Source organism: Falco rusticolus, chromosome 9 (assembly GCF_015220075.1).
Source record: "Falco rusticolus isolate bFalRus1 chromosome 9, bFalRus1.pri, whole genome shotgun sequence".
Lineage (NCBI taxonomy): Eukaryota > Metazoa > Chordata > Aves > Falconiformes > Falconidae > Falco > Falco rusticolus.
In genome coordinates, this window is record NC_051195.1 from 50,446,942 (window position 1) to 50,462,059 (window position 15,118).

The window sequence follows — 15,118 nt, forward strand, 5'->3', positions numbered from 1 at the left end:
TAACATTTTGGGAGTCTTTAATGATTAAAGTTATGTCCAGTGCGCACTGGACAATGTACATTCAGTGTATCTTTCCACTTCAGTCACAGCAGTCTGCCCACTTTACCAGGACCAGAAAAAGAGCCTACTGCCAAATTGAGAAGGCTTCAGCTCTCCTTCAATGGGTGGATTTGGCTCTGGTCTAGGTCTAGAGTGATAGGGATTCTCAGGTATAGGACGGTCTGTCTTCACTTTCGTAACCTGGAGAGAAGAAAGAAAAAATTACACAACTTCTCACAGCATTTAACAGAAAAGCGAGATTTCAGACAGAACTCAAAGGAAGAGCTACCATGAAGTACCAAAAGGCACACGTTGTTGATCTGATAAGAGCTCCTATCTCTACAGTACTACTAAAAAACAAACAAAAAAAAGAGGGGAGGGGAATTTCACTCATAACTACAGAGTAGTTTTACATGTGTGTGATCTTCACTCCTAAAGGAAAGGTCTCTGCGCCAGGAAAAGCAAAAAGTAAGGCTAAGCATCATTGTGTAAGAAAAGTGCAGGTCTCCTGGGATAGCAACCCTGGAGAATGCTGAGAGGATCCTGACTTCTGTTAAGTCCACAAAGTTCCAGTGCTGAGTTCATGAATCGTCTTCTGGCCAGGAAAAGGGTTTGAGACCTGGTCTGGACAAAACATCCATAAAAAGGGAGAGAAGAATCTGGCAATCCGATCAAAACGTTATGAAGTTACCTTAGAGAGCTCTCCCAGATCAGGTCTCACCCAACCCAACTTCTCCAGCACACAGTTATCAAATACTGCCTGCTGCTTTCTGCATCGGCGGAGCTCCTGTAAGTTGGTGTAGTCAATGCACGTCCAGTACTCAGTAAATGGCTCTGCACAGTGCATCTTAACCTTCCTGTAAGAGATCACAGACAGAAAATCATTAGTAAGTGTTTCAATTTTAATGCTTTTCTCTCTTACTCATTCAAACCTCAACTTGTGATAAAGTGTTTTTTGTAGTTTTAAGTTCTCAGGAACATTTAAAGTCTTCAGAAAACTTAGTATTTGAAGCGTCTTTAAACAGAACTCGATACCAACACCAGTAAAAATTGTGTCATTGTAGCTACATAAGGATAGCAATAACTTAACTAATATGTGGAAGGTATTCTTACTAGGTAGATGTACACAACTCCTCCATATGAGATCCCTGTTTTGCCAAATAAATTATCCTACATTATACAACACTCTAATGCTTCCAAATTAATTTGATACCTTAAGCTCAAGAAGACATTCTTAGAACAGAGGCTTCTCATTAGTAGCTGCTAGACTGGAAGTGGGCATGCTTTGAGCTAATCAAACTTGGCCTTTTACTAATAACTTGAGAACATGATACTGGCACACACCTTGGACCTGCATTTTTGGTCAGAAGAGGTCAATGGTGTATCTACTCAAGCTTTCACAATAGGTTGCCCATGAAACAGAGACGGCAGACAACAAACACAAAGTTTGGGTTTGTTTCCTGCACTTCACAGTAAGTCGCAAGGTGCAGCTGCAAGCCTTCCACCTCCCTGCGCTCCTTTACTAACATGACAAAGGCCTAGGCCTCTCGCTCTGGGACAGAAGCCATAGAGCTTCCTGCAAAAGGATAAATTCACATATAAATAAACAAAGCCAAACGGCCACGGCCTCAATCCCCAAGAGTTAAAAGTTTAAGAAGCAAGAATAAAGACTTCAAAGGCCACGACGGCGTTTTTACTTAAACCCAGTGCCTGGCAGCACACCGCACAGCCGGGCCCGCAGCTCCCCCGACACCGCCACCCTCGGGCGGCCGGGCCTGCCGGGCCCCGCTCACCTGAAGAAGTCGAGGGCGCACTGGTTGACCTGGCGGCCCTCCCGCAGGCACCTCCGCGGGTCCTTCTCCTCCCAGCGGCATAGCATGAACTCCTTGTTGGGGCGGTCGCACTGCGCGCCGTAGTGGTGGGCCGCGGCCTTCAGAACGGCCGAGCTGACTCGCACCTACAGCGGGGGCAGAGCGGCGATGGGGGCGGCCGCCTCGGCCCCGGCCCCGGCCCGCCGCGCTGCCCCGCGGGGAGAGGGCTCGGCGGCGGCGGCCGCTCACTCACCTCCTGCACGTCGAGCTCCTCCAGGGAGGGCACCTGCAGGGAGCCGGGCATGGCGCCGCCGCTCTCCTTGAGCTCCCCTCAGCGCCCGCCCGCCATCGCGCAGGCGCCGCCGGCAGGGGGCGGGAGCGCGCAGGCGCGCAGGCGGCGGGCGCAGGCGTTGCCATGGTGACGCGGCCGCGCCGTCGGGCCGGGCCGGGCCGCCATGGAGGCGTTGGGCGGCCGGTACTGCGGGGGCACCGTGCGCGGCAGGTGGGCCCGGCGGGGCGCGGGGGCGCGGGGCTGCCCGCCGCCCCCCGCCTGACCGCCCTATCCCTTCCAGGATGGAGGGACAGGGCTCCTACACGCTGCCGACGGGCACCGAGTACCGGGGAGCGCTGAGGGACGGGATGTTCGACGGTGAGGGAGAGCTGCTCTTCCCCAACGGCGGCAGATACCGGGCGGTCTGGCACCGCGGGGTGCCCACGCAGGTACCCCGGGCGGGGGAGCTCACCCCAGGGGCCTCTGCCGCTGCGGAGCGGCCTTGCCTGGAGGCCATGCTGTAGGGGAAGCGCTGGGGTGAAAGATGTGGATTTGTGAGCCAAGCCAATCTTTCATCCCCTCAGCGGCATCTTGCACCCCAGTGTGTGAGGGGAGGGCTGCTTGAGTGCTCGAGGTGGCATCTTGCACCCCAGTGTGTGAGGGGAGGGCTGCTTGAGTGCTCGAGGTGGCATCTTGCACCCCAGTGTGTGAGGGGAGGGCTGCTTGAGTGCTCGAGGTGGCAACTTGCACCGCAGTGTGTGAGAGGAAGGCTACATGAGGTGGCATCTTGCACCCCAATGTGTGAGGGGAAGGCTACGTGAGGTGGCATCTCACACCCTGATGTGCAAGGGGAGCTCACTGCTCGAGGCTGGGCATCCCGCAGACACTGTTCCCAACACTACTTGGACCCGAGCTGCACCACGCACTCACTCCACTCAGCTAACGCGCGGTTCTGGCAGCGGCAATGCTAGCCTTGTTTGTACTCAATCCATCCATCATGTTTATTAACTCTGTGCTTGAACATGTTTTGCAGGGGAAATACACTTTTGCAGATGGTCTTGAATACAAAGATAAAAAATGGCATTACTGTGATGGCTACGACAGAAGATTTTATACAGAAATCTGTTCTGGTCTTAAAACACCAGGTACTGAACTGCGTTTGCGATCCTAAGAGTCTGGAAGGAATTATACTAACAACTTTGCTTAAGAAAGATTAATTCAGCTACATGACTAACATGGAGCAGAACTGCTCTGGCTAATTTCAGGACCTGACCATACGACGCTGCCAGAAGAATGCTGACACCACCTTCCACCAGCGCAGTGTAGCACAGCGTGCAGCATTGCGTCCTCAGTGTGGTCTCTTCTGGAGTGATGACCTGCAGGACAGGCCTTTGTTATCTACAGCTTTTGATATCCTGATTAACCCTTTTATACATTTCACCTTCACTGCATTAGCAGTGTGCTTTTAATATAGAGAAGCTGAGCAAAAGCAATTAGTTTACATCCAGGACATCAAATAAAGTTTGAATGTCTGCCCCATGAGCTTTTTAGCAGATTGCAAAATAAACATTTGTGTCCAGTCTATATTTTTGCTAAATACTTTTATAATACTATAACTTGTCTGTTGTGGATAACTGACTAGCTGAAAAGGGTCACATAGACATAGTCCAGCTGGCTGGACAAAAATGCACATCGCTCTCAGCTTATCTGAAGTAAAGCAAAATACACTGTCTTTGGCTGTCCTTGTTACACAATAACAGGAAGATTTTGGTGGGAAAAGAATGTTGCAGGTGGGAACAGAAAACTACAGAAGAGAAACTAGGGGTGGGCTTGGTATTTAGGCAACTAACCAATAATGAGCTTAACTTTTGTAATATGTATGAGCTAATTATAAGAAGGCATAAAAGGTGACTGTAAGGTACAATAAACGAAGTCTGCTGATCACTCATATTGAGTGACTGTGTCTTCCCTCCGTCGCGACAGTCTGTAGTCAAAAGGTGGAAGGAACAAGTGACTAAAATACGTAATGTAATACATAAACTACTCTTCATTATACACTGAATATTTTAGTGATGACATGTAGTTCTATGAGGCCAGCAAGACTCTCCTGGCCCCATTTTTGGAGTTTGGGGGCATATTTGTAACGTTAGCTTAGTGGGGTGAATCACAGCTTAGTGGGTTGAATCACAGGACCATGACTGAGGAAATCAAAGTGACATTTTTATTGTACACTTTTTGTGCATGCATTTTTCCATTTTTAATTTCTCCATCTACAAAATTGACAAAATGTTTATAAAATTTATGGTAAGGTAACTGCATTGTTTTTATAGCAAATGCCATAGAGAGTAATATTTTTTAGTTTTCTTGATCAAAGGCACAAATAAAAAAAAAAAGCCAAATTAAAGAAAACCTTTTTTTTTTCCTTTAGGCATTTCTCAGCTTACAAATCTGGATCCTCACAAAAAAATCCCGGACTGTTGTTACGACTGTGGTAATGGACTCTATAATCCTGAAACCTAAGTTATTGTTGAGTACAAACTCAGGTATCATTAACTTCTTCTACAAGGTAAACTAAGATGAGTTTATTTGTCATATCTTCTAGGATGTGTGATTAAAGCTAAAACATTTTTAAAAATCCATGATTTGGTTCTGTTATTACTAAGCTAAAATATTTTCTACTTGTTTATTTTTATCAGCGATTTATGTATCCCCAGGGTTGTATAAATAATATTTTGCAAAATTATAATGAAGTATTCCCAAGCAGATAGGAATAAATATATTTTATTACCATTTGGTATGTTAATCTCAGAAAAACCTTCAATCTCTTCCATTATGATCTCAAGTATGGGAGTGGTTGTAAGGTGTACATCATTGATCCTGAAAGCTACTAAACTCTGTGTTGTGAATCAGCAAAGTGCTTAAGTATGTGCTTATCTCTGCATGTTAGAATAGCCCATTTTATTGAAATGAGTCTTAGGGCTATGTTTAAATAGCCCTTGCTGAACAAGGAACTTTCTTGTCACCTTGGAGAGCTGTGCTTTGAGTCTGGCAAATACTGGGTCTCATAGATAAGTCCCCAAATTTATAAGCCTTAGGGAAAATCAGTTCTCATCAAGCCAAAGGAGAAACTTTTCAAGCTAAAAAACACACAGAAGATCCCCAGATAGTTGACACTGGGATAATTCAAAAAATCTAACCTGACCTGAAACAAATGCTTTGTGTTCTGACTATTTAACCTTTTTAGTGCAGATTTTTTTTCAATGAAAATTATTTTTGAAAGCAACCACCCACCCCATTTTTTTCCTCAAAAAATGTCCAAATTTCAAAACCTGGTTTTTCTAGAAGAAAGAACATTTCATTTTCAATGTGCCACAGCTTAACAGTTTTGTTGCTTTGAAACTCCATTTTTCAGCAGATTTACTATTTGTTGAAAAAAAATTCTGCTCAGTTCTACTTTCAAGAGCTTTTATAAGTATGCACTGTGATATTGGAGGAGGGAAGTGAAGGGAGGGTTAAATGAATTGGAGATACCATCTGCTATAAAATATACCCTATGATACATGGCCTGTTTTATAAACGTTGAATAAAAACTGATCTAGATTATTACAAATGGCATTGATCCAAAATACTGGAATGCGGTGGGCCTACTGATGAGGAAGATAAGCAACATGCTTTCCAAAAACACAGGAACCTACACAGATTAGTACAGGAGGGAACGCCTTGGAATTCAATTTATTGTTTTTTAATCTGTTCTTTGAACTCATTGTCCTTTATGACATTTATCTCAAACCCTACAAATTATATCAATCAATATTCACTAACCAGACCAGTGCAGCGTGCAGTCTGATGGAGTCATCAGAGATGTGCTTTGTGTGGCTGTTCCATTGAGAGCCCTGTACACAAAGTTAAACTTGTTGATGTGAGTGTGAAGAAGGAATGTGTCATGTAGGCCAGACCCTTCCTCTCAAGAACATGAACACAATTGAAAAACCCGGCACTTGTTCAACATCAGAGGAACTCTTACCGCCCCAGGAGAGATGATTCAGGGCACAAGGCCACTGCAGTAAAGAAAAAAAAAAAAAGAAAAAAGAAAAAAACCCCAGCTGTAAGCAGAAGAAACTGAGGAAGAGGCTGGGAGGACAGGGAACAGATCCAGAATTACTCCATTATAGGGTGGGCAGGAAGGAGCAGGAAAACCTCCAGGCTTCCAGCCAAGTCTTGAAAGCATCAAAAGCAGATGGTAGGAAGCATTCAGGAAGTTCTTACAACAGCTTGACAGGTTTACCAAAATGACACTATCTTCCTCGGGTCTGGCAGCAGGCTTTCAGAATACTCCAGTTCTCACCTTTCACCCTGGGCCTATTATGAAGCAATTTCTGATTGTTTCTCGGCTGTTTGTGAAAGAAGGCAAGGAAGCATACAGCCTTGGCACTCCAGACTGGCAGCATCCAGGTACCTTTCCAGAAAAGAAGAAAATAGATGCCATTTGAAACTATCAAGTTTGCTTCCACCACTTCTTTGTCAAGACGAGTGGATGTAGAGTACTGCAGAGATCCTGTTAAATTTGGCAAGCTTTGCATTTCAATAACGTGGAGGTCTGATACTCGTTTACTTAAAGAGTTCTTACTGTTAGAGCAGTGCAAAGGCCCATCATGAAAACATAATCAGGCCCAGGGAATGAAATGACAGCAACAGTTTTGTTATACGTTTTTATCTAGCAAAGTTTTCCAAATTCTCATTACAATCTTGCAGTTATTACTCTGTCCCTAAACCTCTGTTTCCTCGGGGATGCTCAAATTTCTCTTGATTCTCCATATGTTCTTCAATCTTTTCTTTTTTCCAGTATTGCGAAGTACGTAAAATTGGACACATAAATAAGAAGGGGAATGCTCATTTGTAAGAAGATACACTGTTTATTTTGAATAGATACTGGGACTAGACTCCTGTTTCAACTAAGAGTATTACTTTTTCCCCTTTTTTTCCCAGAAATAGGACTTCTGGCACCTTTGTAATAGAGTTTGGTCAATAGAAAGATGGGAATATTTCCCAGTTTTTCAGTGAAAAGTAGAAAATGCATGTTGTTATGTTTAATGCAAAGCAGGGAGGTACAGGAAAGCTGTGACATTCAGGCTTTAGGACCACCAAATATTGGAGAAGCCCACAGCTTTCAAAAAGAAAATACCATCAAAAATAGACATTTTGTTATACCGAGATGGAAACGATGATAGGACATTGCCTGGGTCACCTCTCTTGATAAAAAGCAAAGATAATTCTGATGAAAATTGCCTTGTTTCTCCTGTGGTTCTCCCAAGGATGCATTAAATAATGAAAAACATGCTTTTGCTCTTTGTAATATGAGAATATTTGCGCTACTACTTTCATATTCCATCTCCAGGTTTAATTAGTATGTGTATGGTGCATAGGATACCTTTCTATACTGCAGTATTACCTGAAATATATACATCTCTTCATATAACATCAAGACCAGGAAGGCACAAAGCCTGCCTTTACACTAAAAACTCAGTCAGGTAACTGAATTAAAATGTATGTTATTAAGAGCAGGGTTAGGCCCAGAAAACCAGGACAAGTGTCTTACTAAGAGGAGGGGTTTTGGTGTTGCAGCAATCCCAAACCAGCCAGCAATCAGCTTAGGATTTCTACAAGTCTGAAAGTCTTGAAAAAGCAGCAGGAAAAATCCTGCTGCTCGAGGAATCATTATGAGCTTGAAAAGGTCAAGATTCAAGAACATTATTTTATTACAGTTTAGAAAAGTCTGGGTTAGAACATCTGAGGTTCCTTGGTTGTGAGGCTGACCCAACTCCACAGGCAAGAGTGCAAAGCCATTTTAATTCTAAGCCTTACTAATTACAAACTTAAAGTTTCCTCACATTGTTACCTTGGGATGAAGGTTCTCATGTTCGGTCTGAAAGAATTTAGAAGAAAAAATTTTTGGAAGGTTGACAGCAATGCGTTCATCCATTTCAGGTTTATCCAAGTATGCAAAAATCCATGCGATAGATCTCCTACATTTAGACCTTTTTTGTCTTACAACTCTGATCTGACTTGCTCCAAGAACTTTTTGGGAAATGTAGACTTTGACTTGTCTGAAAAATGTAGTTGAGAAGCAGAGCCATAACCACTCAATAATTACGCAGAGTAATATTTCTGTACCTACCCTCATGTACCCCAAATACATGCAGATGTTTGCGTGCTCTTTCTCATAAACTACTGGAGAATTGGGTGTGGGATGAGGAGCTGGCAATTTTTCAGGCCTGGAGTATTTCTGGAAGAAAGACAGCAAGTTTAACTTAAAGTTGACTGTGGTGCAGGAAAAAAGATTGACTGCACTTAGGGATCAAGCACAGAGCTTTATTCCCTGTTCTTCTTTGAAATTGCCCATTCTGATGATGGAGGGAGTGGATGAACAGTCTGATTCCAGGCTAGTCCCTAGTCATTGCCTAAGAATGTAAGAGTTGTTTTGGCAGATGCCCTTAGCGATGGAGAGGAAAGCCCCAGCAATACACATACAGAGGGAATATAGTATTTTTGTTCACATGAATTTAGCTTCCCATAGATTTAAATGTCTACTTATAACGCAGGACCATTTAATCTTTTGTACATTTGTTTCCTTTTTATTTGACTTAAGATACTGAATTTAGATGAGGTTTAGTTCCTACATATTGAAACTCTTAAAAGCTCTTCAAATAATTGTTCTTTGGATACTTGTTAAGCTAAAGAAATCAGTTTTGATCGGCAGTAAAAGTTCATGCTATTTTAAGTGCAATGCTATAGCTATTTTCTGTTGTATATTTAATCATTTTGAATTATATGTCATGTAAAAGATTTTAGCTCTGGGGCATTTGCCAGATGGCTGATTCTGCATTTCACACAACAAAAGAAATAATGTTTGTGTAAAGCTCTTAAAAATAGTTGGTAATCAGTATATTCTACAACGAATAGGATCCAGACCTGTTTGGAAAAAAAAAACAGCTTTTGCAGAAATTGATTTAGAGGATTTGGTCTCTACCTCTGGGCTCTGAACAAAACAAATTGTGTCTATTGTTTGCTGATTTTTTGACATTTAACAAGTTAACTGAATTGTAAATTTTACTCATTTTTATGTTAAATGCCATTTATTGCAATCCATTGATCTTTTTCTCTTTACTTTGGCTGGCAAACTTATTTCTGAAAACAGGGCTTTGTAAAACAGAGAACCAATACTACTCTGCATTTACACAAGTAGAGCATACAAATGTGAGTAGCCCTTTGCTTTTCTTGCAACAGCTGGAGGGCCTGTCATTTTTACTGCTAACTCCTCTTTCTGGCCTCTTTGATTCATATTCCTCCAAAACAACACTACAAAAAATATTTTCTCTCTCTGCCATGCACTCAGCTGTTTTCTTTGCCCACGAGGCTCTACACAGGTCTGTACAAATTCACCTTTTGGTCTCATCTCCTCCATCTCTGATATACTTATGTCTCTCGTCCCGGACACAGGTTTTTTGCCTCCATTCAAGTTTTCTGATACTTGCTTTCCAGACTCACTGCTTCTATAATAGTTAGAAGATTTGGAAAATATTACATTAAGAGGGAGGTTAGAAATTGTATTGGAGCTCTTTCATCTGGATCTCCTAGTATCACCCATCTATCTCTTCCCATTTTTTAGTTAGATGGCTTTTGTCCCGATCTGAGAGGTTTGGACCTAAATGATCTCCAATGCTTAACAAATAAATCAGTTGAGCAGAAAAATCTTAGAAGGAGGAAAGGCAGAACATAAGCAAGTAACAAACTGGGGACTGCTGCGTGGGCAAGGCAAATGAATGAGTATTCAAGTGAAGATGACAGAAGGAAATTGAGTCGTGTTTTAATGTAAGGAGAAGATCCCAGGCATCTAAGGGTAGTTTCATGTCTATTCTGCCTCTGCCCTAAACACTTTTTTAAATATTGGACTAATTGTCCAACCCATCATATGCTCTTTTCAGATCTTCTATATAGGAGTGTGTTAAGATCAGGCACATTTTGAATGCCATGGAGAAAGGCATACTTATTGCGGCTTTCTCAGTGTCAAAGGCTGCTCAGGTGACAGAGGTAGCTGGAGATTTCTAATTCATGTAACCAAGAAAATATTTTTAGATTAAATTTGGCTTACAAGTTTTAATATAAAATACCTTCCATTCAGTAAAATAGATTATGAACCAACATGATTCAAATTCAAGACTATAGCCAACACTGATAATATTAATATATGCATTGTGATGTAAGTTACTACAGTAATTTCAGTAGCTGTAGCTTTTGCAGATACATTGTTCCTTGTGGTTTCCTGGTCTTCGAATACTTATCATTTTGAAAACTGTGGAAGTTTCAGTTCCAAATAGTGGCATGCCAAGAATAACAACTTTGTGTGCTAGCCATCCTATTGTAACTCCGTTAAATAGGTTATACACAAGTCTTATAGGCACCTATATTCAACTATACAGTTTGCGTGAAAACAAGTTTTACAAGAGGTGGAAAGTTCATTTGAGGGCCATTTTGGAATTACAGTAATTAAAAGTAAATGGAAGGGTGAGAATTTGTGGGTGGAAGCAAAGGTTAATTGAAAACATATTTTCCATTTTCTTGCCAGCCTTGATGTTGGTGGGGTCAGGTGCAGTAAGGAAAGTGGTGCTAGGGACCCAGAGCAGGCAGTGGAAATGAAAGGGGTGTGCCAGGCAGAATCCATGGCTGAGATGCTATCAACATGTGATTGTAATTGTGTAGTGGAAGAACATGATAAACTGCACTGCGGGTGATGGGAGGAGTCAGGCATGCGAAAGAATTAAATGATATTGTTGTTTACAATGGTCTGTGTGGGCTTGGCCCCATGCAAACAGAGGAAACTCAGCTCTTGGTCAAGGATTGTCTGTTGTAAACAGACCCTCTTACAAGCCCTAGTCATGGCAAGCTGCTCTTAGCACATGGCTGTGTCCGCGAGTACGCTGGAGCTGTGAGCCTCTGATGTGGGCACACACCAGGGCACATCTACTTCCCTCCTTGCTTGCGTGGCCTTTAACAGAGTAAAGCGAAGGAATAATGCCCGCTCGTGCCTGGTCTCAGCTTGCCTTTGGGCAGAGGAGGGAACCAAGGATCTGAATTTTGGAGTGCATTGGTGCATGAGGCCTCCAGTGCTGACAAAGTCTTTAAGATACCAGGAACACATACAACTACGAAGTGCCATATGAAGACCTAACACAGAGTCAGAAAAGGTTTTTGAGGTGAACAATGTAGCTTCTTCCCCTGTGTAAGCCACTAAGTATTCTAATTTCAATGCAGTACATCTTCCTGCACACCTCTAGGTGGTTTCCTGGGAAAGCATTGGTGAAGAGGGCAAAGCCGGAAGCCTACACGACAATACTGCTGTTTGCTGACATTCTCCACTCTGCATCATGGCAGACACCTAAGCATGCAGAGTCCTAAGAAGTCTCTCACAGCTGAGGTTTCCATAAGTAACACAGAAATGCGATAGTTAGAAAAAAGTAATTCCAAACTTTGCAATATGCATTTAATGTATGATGATTAAATGCACCTAAATTACAGTGTATTTTCAAGTCATCCCTTGGAAGCACCCTGAAGCAAGCCCACCCTGAATTTTCAGCTGTTTCTAATCCTATTTGAGAGATAAATCTGGAGCATGTAGTTGGGGAAGTCTCTTCTGCCACTACTTTTAGACTGAGCATTGAAAATTAGACAAGTGGTTTCATTTTGCAGAGATGCTGAGCAGAAATCCACTGATTTGAGTTGGCTGCAGTTTGAGCTCACCGTGGAATACACCTAACAGCATTTTTGACAGACACCTGTTTGAACTTTGCTGGCATTTGGAGCTTCCCCTAAAGCTTCCCCAAAACCAGGAAGAACGTTGCAAAGCAGTATATGTTGAGAAGAACTAATTTTGAAATGGATTACTTACAGGAGCACAGTACGACCAACAGATTTAAGTGGGTCTGATTTGCCTAAGACGACTGTATCCAAACTGACTTGTTGACTGTGTAGACAGTGTCCAACAGTAGACCAGTAGGACTTGCACCCCTGGTTAATTATCTACTGTGGGCAGATGCTGTTTCTGGGGATCAGTCGTGCAGGTGACTACCAGGGTTGGCTCCATTTGCCTCTGCCTGCTTAATGAAAACAGCCTGAATTAATTACAAAAATAAAAGAGAAGCAATCCCAGTTTGGGCTGGCTGAGGATCTGACGCACAATATTCAAAATACATTTTGTGGGCACTAGAAAAATTACCTTATTTTTGATCAAGACACAAGAAAATAATTCAGAATAATTGGTCATATGTGCTAACAGCTCACCCATTAAGATCTCTCACTAATCTCTCTCTGTTTCAAGATTTCAATGATATGACATGATAATAATCATTATATTTCACTAATTTTGGAAAAAATAACTTGTTAACATTTACTAACTGAACAGGGATGCACCAGATTGCAATAAAATTTTCAGACAAAGCTTTTTTTCTTTACCTTCGAATATCAACATGGTTAGTCCTGTTTCAGCAAAGTCTGTTCCATGAATGTTTATTCTACTGAGGAAAATCTAAAAAAATGGATAAACTTTTAAAGATAAATATACTGACAGAAAATTCAGCACACAACATGAAGAACCCCATACTACCTAATTGTGCACAGGGTGATAATTTACCACTGATTAAAGAGTTTGTATTTTTTTCAAATCTTTTTTAAAGGGAAAATTACTTCTGAAGGTGAAGATGTGCTTAGACAATCATATTAACATATTCAAACAATTGCAATTTGCAAAATAGTAATTACAACTCACTATCTGGTAGCATTAATCAAACTTCAAGGTTTAATTCCATTTTAAATATTGATGAAATGTGATTCTCCAATCTAACCCTGGTGTTGCAGGGTTATGGAAGCAGCCAGTGACAGAAAAAGAGGAACGTGTAGTTAACAAGCAGCTGCCACAAAGAAGGATCGGCATCTGTGATTTAAATTGTTAGCTGCACAGTCAGGTAGAGTGTAAAAAGGGTAGTCAAGAGGCTGTTAAGTCCATTGCTGCCAATTACTAACAATCAGGGAGGAGCTTTAAGACTTGTTCAGTACAATAAACCCAGTTTGTCTTGTTTCAGGGGTTACTACTGAAGAGGTTGCAGCTGCACTGATTCAAATAGCCCTAAAACTACAGTAATTATCAACCAGTCTTCTTTAGTGTAGCAAAAGTATGTTTTACCATAGCTTAACTCTTTACATTCTAATATTTCCTCTTCTCACATAGCTAGCCCTGGAGCCATTCTTATCTCTGGGTTTGTGGTTCTTCTCCCAGTGCTGGATCAATTCTTTCATTTCCCCTTACCTAGACCAAGGACCAGTAGCATGGTATGCTGGGTCGGATGGCAGTTCTGGGGATTTGCTTTCGGTTATTTTTTGGAATACACATTTAGTCATTACATCTGTTTTTCCTTTTCATATACAAAGTTGAAATTCATATAGCTCATTCAGTTTTTACATCTGATTAGGATTACATACAAGTTAAGCAGAGCTTATGAACACGTATTTAATTTGCATGGGATCAGATCACTGCATGAACCAAGACATTTTGGAATGGGTCCGGGGAGGCTAAAATCTTCAGGGCAACCAGCCCTGCATGCTTCCCTAGGAGACCATGAAAACCCAGAGTGCAGAAGGAAACAATCTAGACAAACCAAGGATATGTTGGAAACCTGTTCTATGAAGCCAAGCTAGCATCTGCCTTTCTTGGTGCTTATACCCTTGATGCTCAGCTAAGTGAGTGCTGTAGATTTCTCACTAGGAACGCAGGCTGATTATTTCTAGTAGTCAGGTGAGCCACTTATAACTGTACACAAATAAGAGGTAAATAGTAGTGATGTATAGCATATGTAAGTTTTGTTTATTCCTTCACCGCGGCAGAAATAGACCAAGTTTCATTTTCTTGCAATTACTACAAGCTCTGATAAATTATTATTATTATTTTTTTTAGTTAAGGCGATTCCAATTAAAATCACAGAGCTACCCAGGCTGGACAGTATCTGTTATAGCCGAGGCTCACGTGATCACATCATTACCATGCTGGAACACCTAGTGCATAGAACAAAAGCCAGCACATTGATTATGGCTTTGTTGTTGTTTTTAAGAAAGCTTAAGGACCACATTTGCATTCCTGCTGCAGCCCTCAGTGGAATCTCTGCCTCTGTACAGATTGCGTGGTCTTTAAGCAAGCTCATCTTTTTAATTTCCCTTTTAACATATTTTTCAGCATTTTTTTTCTCCGCGTTTATACCCAGATATGTGCCATTTACAGGGTATTTCCTTATGGACCTATGGATTCATAGGCATAGGGAATAAAGAAAGAGATCATGTCAGTGAAACACAGAAAGAGCTGGACTTAGCTATCCTGTCCAAAAGGTAACCATTTTTCAGCCATTAAAGCGAGGCTACAGGCTGAGCTGTGGAACAATGGCAACACAAGTGTGTTCTCCAACCCATTCACAGACCCAGGGTGCTGCTCAAAGGTGGGTGCTCACCACCAAAACTGAGCTTTGCAAGCCAGCACCCTCGAGTGAGAAATGAGGAGAGGGTCAGTAGGCACAAGCAAGCACTTTGTCTGGAAACCAGTGACCGTACGCAAAAAGCAGACTGGAGCGCAGGCTCTTAGCTAAAACCTCCTGTGAGCCACCAGCCTTTCTGATCACCGTCTGTCAGGGGTAGCAGATGAGTGCTGCCGTTCAGACAAGGGATAAATGCCTTGGCACATGCTTTCCCTAAGCCGTCTTTTACTAGGATGCCAATGGAGCTGTGTGTGAGCAGCACCTTACGAGAAGCAAGGGCATGCACTCAACTCACACGGCCAGGGATGAGAAAAAGGGGAGGCTAGCATGAAAAAACAAAAGGAAGAAAAAAAAGAAAGACAAAGCTGACCTGATTCAAACCCCACTGCAATCAAGAAGATTAAGCCCCCAAGCCTGAAGACTTGTGC

General features: G+C 42.2%; 2 protein-coding genes across 3 annotated transcripts in view; one reads left to right on the forward strand and one right to left on the reverse strand.

Annotated features, from left to right (window-relative positions):
- On the reverse strand, positions 1-2,254 carry NDUFA8 (NADH:ubiquinone oxidoreductase subunit A8). Its single transcript, XM_037400335.1, has 4 exons — positions 2,104-2,254; positions 1,833-1,996; positions 731-896; positions 1-240 (listed from the first exon to the last, which is right to left on the reverse strand). Exons 1-4 carry the CDS (start codon positions 2,152-2,154, stop codon positions 103-105), a joined length of 519 nt encoding a protein of 172 aa, XP_037256232.1. The 5' UTR covers positions 2,155-2,254; the 3' UTR covers positions 1-102.
- MORN5 (MORN repeat containing 5) overlaps positions 2,255-15,118 on the forward strand; it is a 17,839-nt gene continuing 4,975 nt past the window's right edge. Inside the window, exons 1-4 of one of the 2 annotated variants that reach the window (XM_037400338.1) lie at positions 2,255-2,352; positions 2,423-2,570; positions 3,155-3,266; positions 4,550-4,687. In XM_037400338.1, coding sequence (XP_037256235.1) covers positions 2,306-2,352; positions 2,423-2,570; positions 3,155-3,266; positions 4,550-4,641 — 399 coding nt within the window. In that variant the 5' untranslated portion in view covers positions 2,255-2,305 and the 3' untranslated portion in view covers positions 4,642-4,687. Of the gene's footprint in view, positions 2,353-2,422; positions 2,571-3,154; positions 3,267-4,549; positions 4,751-15,118 lie in introns of those variants that run through there. The other variant, XM_037400339.1, reaches the window with a different exon arrangement.

Coding starts and splice junctions, on each gene's coding strand:
- NDUFA8 (XM_037400335.1), bottom strand. CDS start 2,154: ATGCCCGGCTCCCTGCAGGTGCCCTCCCTGGAGGAGCTCGACGTGCAG. Junction 897..1,832: donor TGCGCCCTCGACTTCTTCAG/GTGAGCGGGGCC, acceptor GATCTCTTACAG/GAAGGTTAAGATGCACTGTG. Junction 241..730: donor ATCTGGGAGAGCTCTCTAAG/GTAACTTCATAA, acceptor TCTTCTCTCCAG/GTTACGAAAGTGAAGACAGA.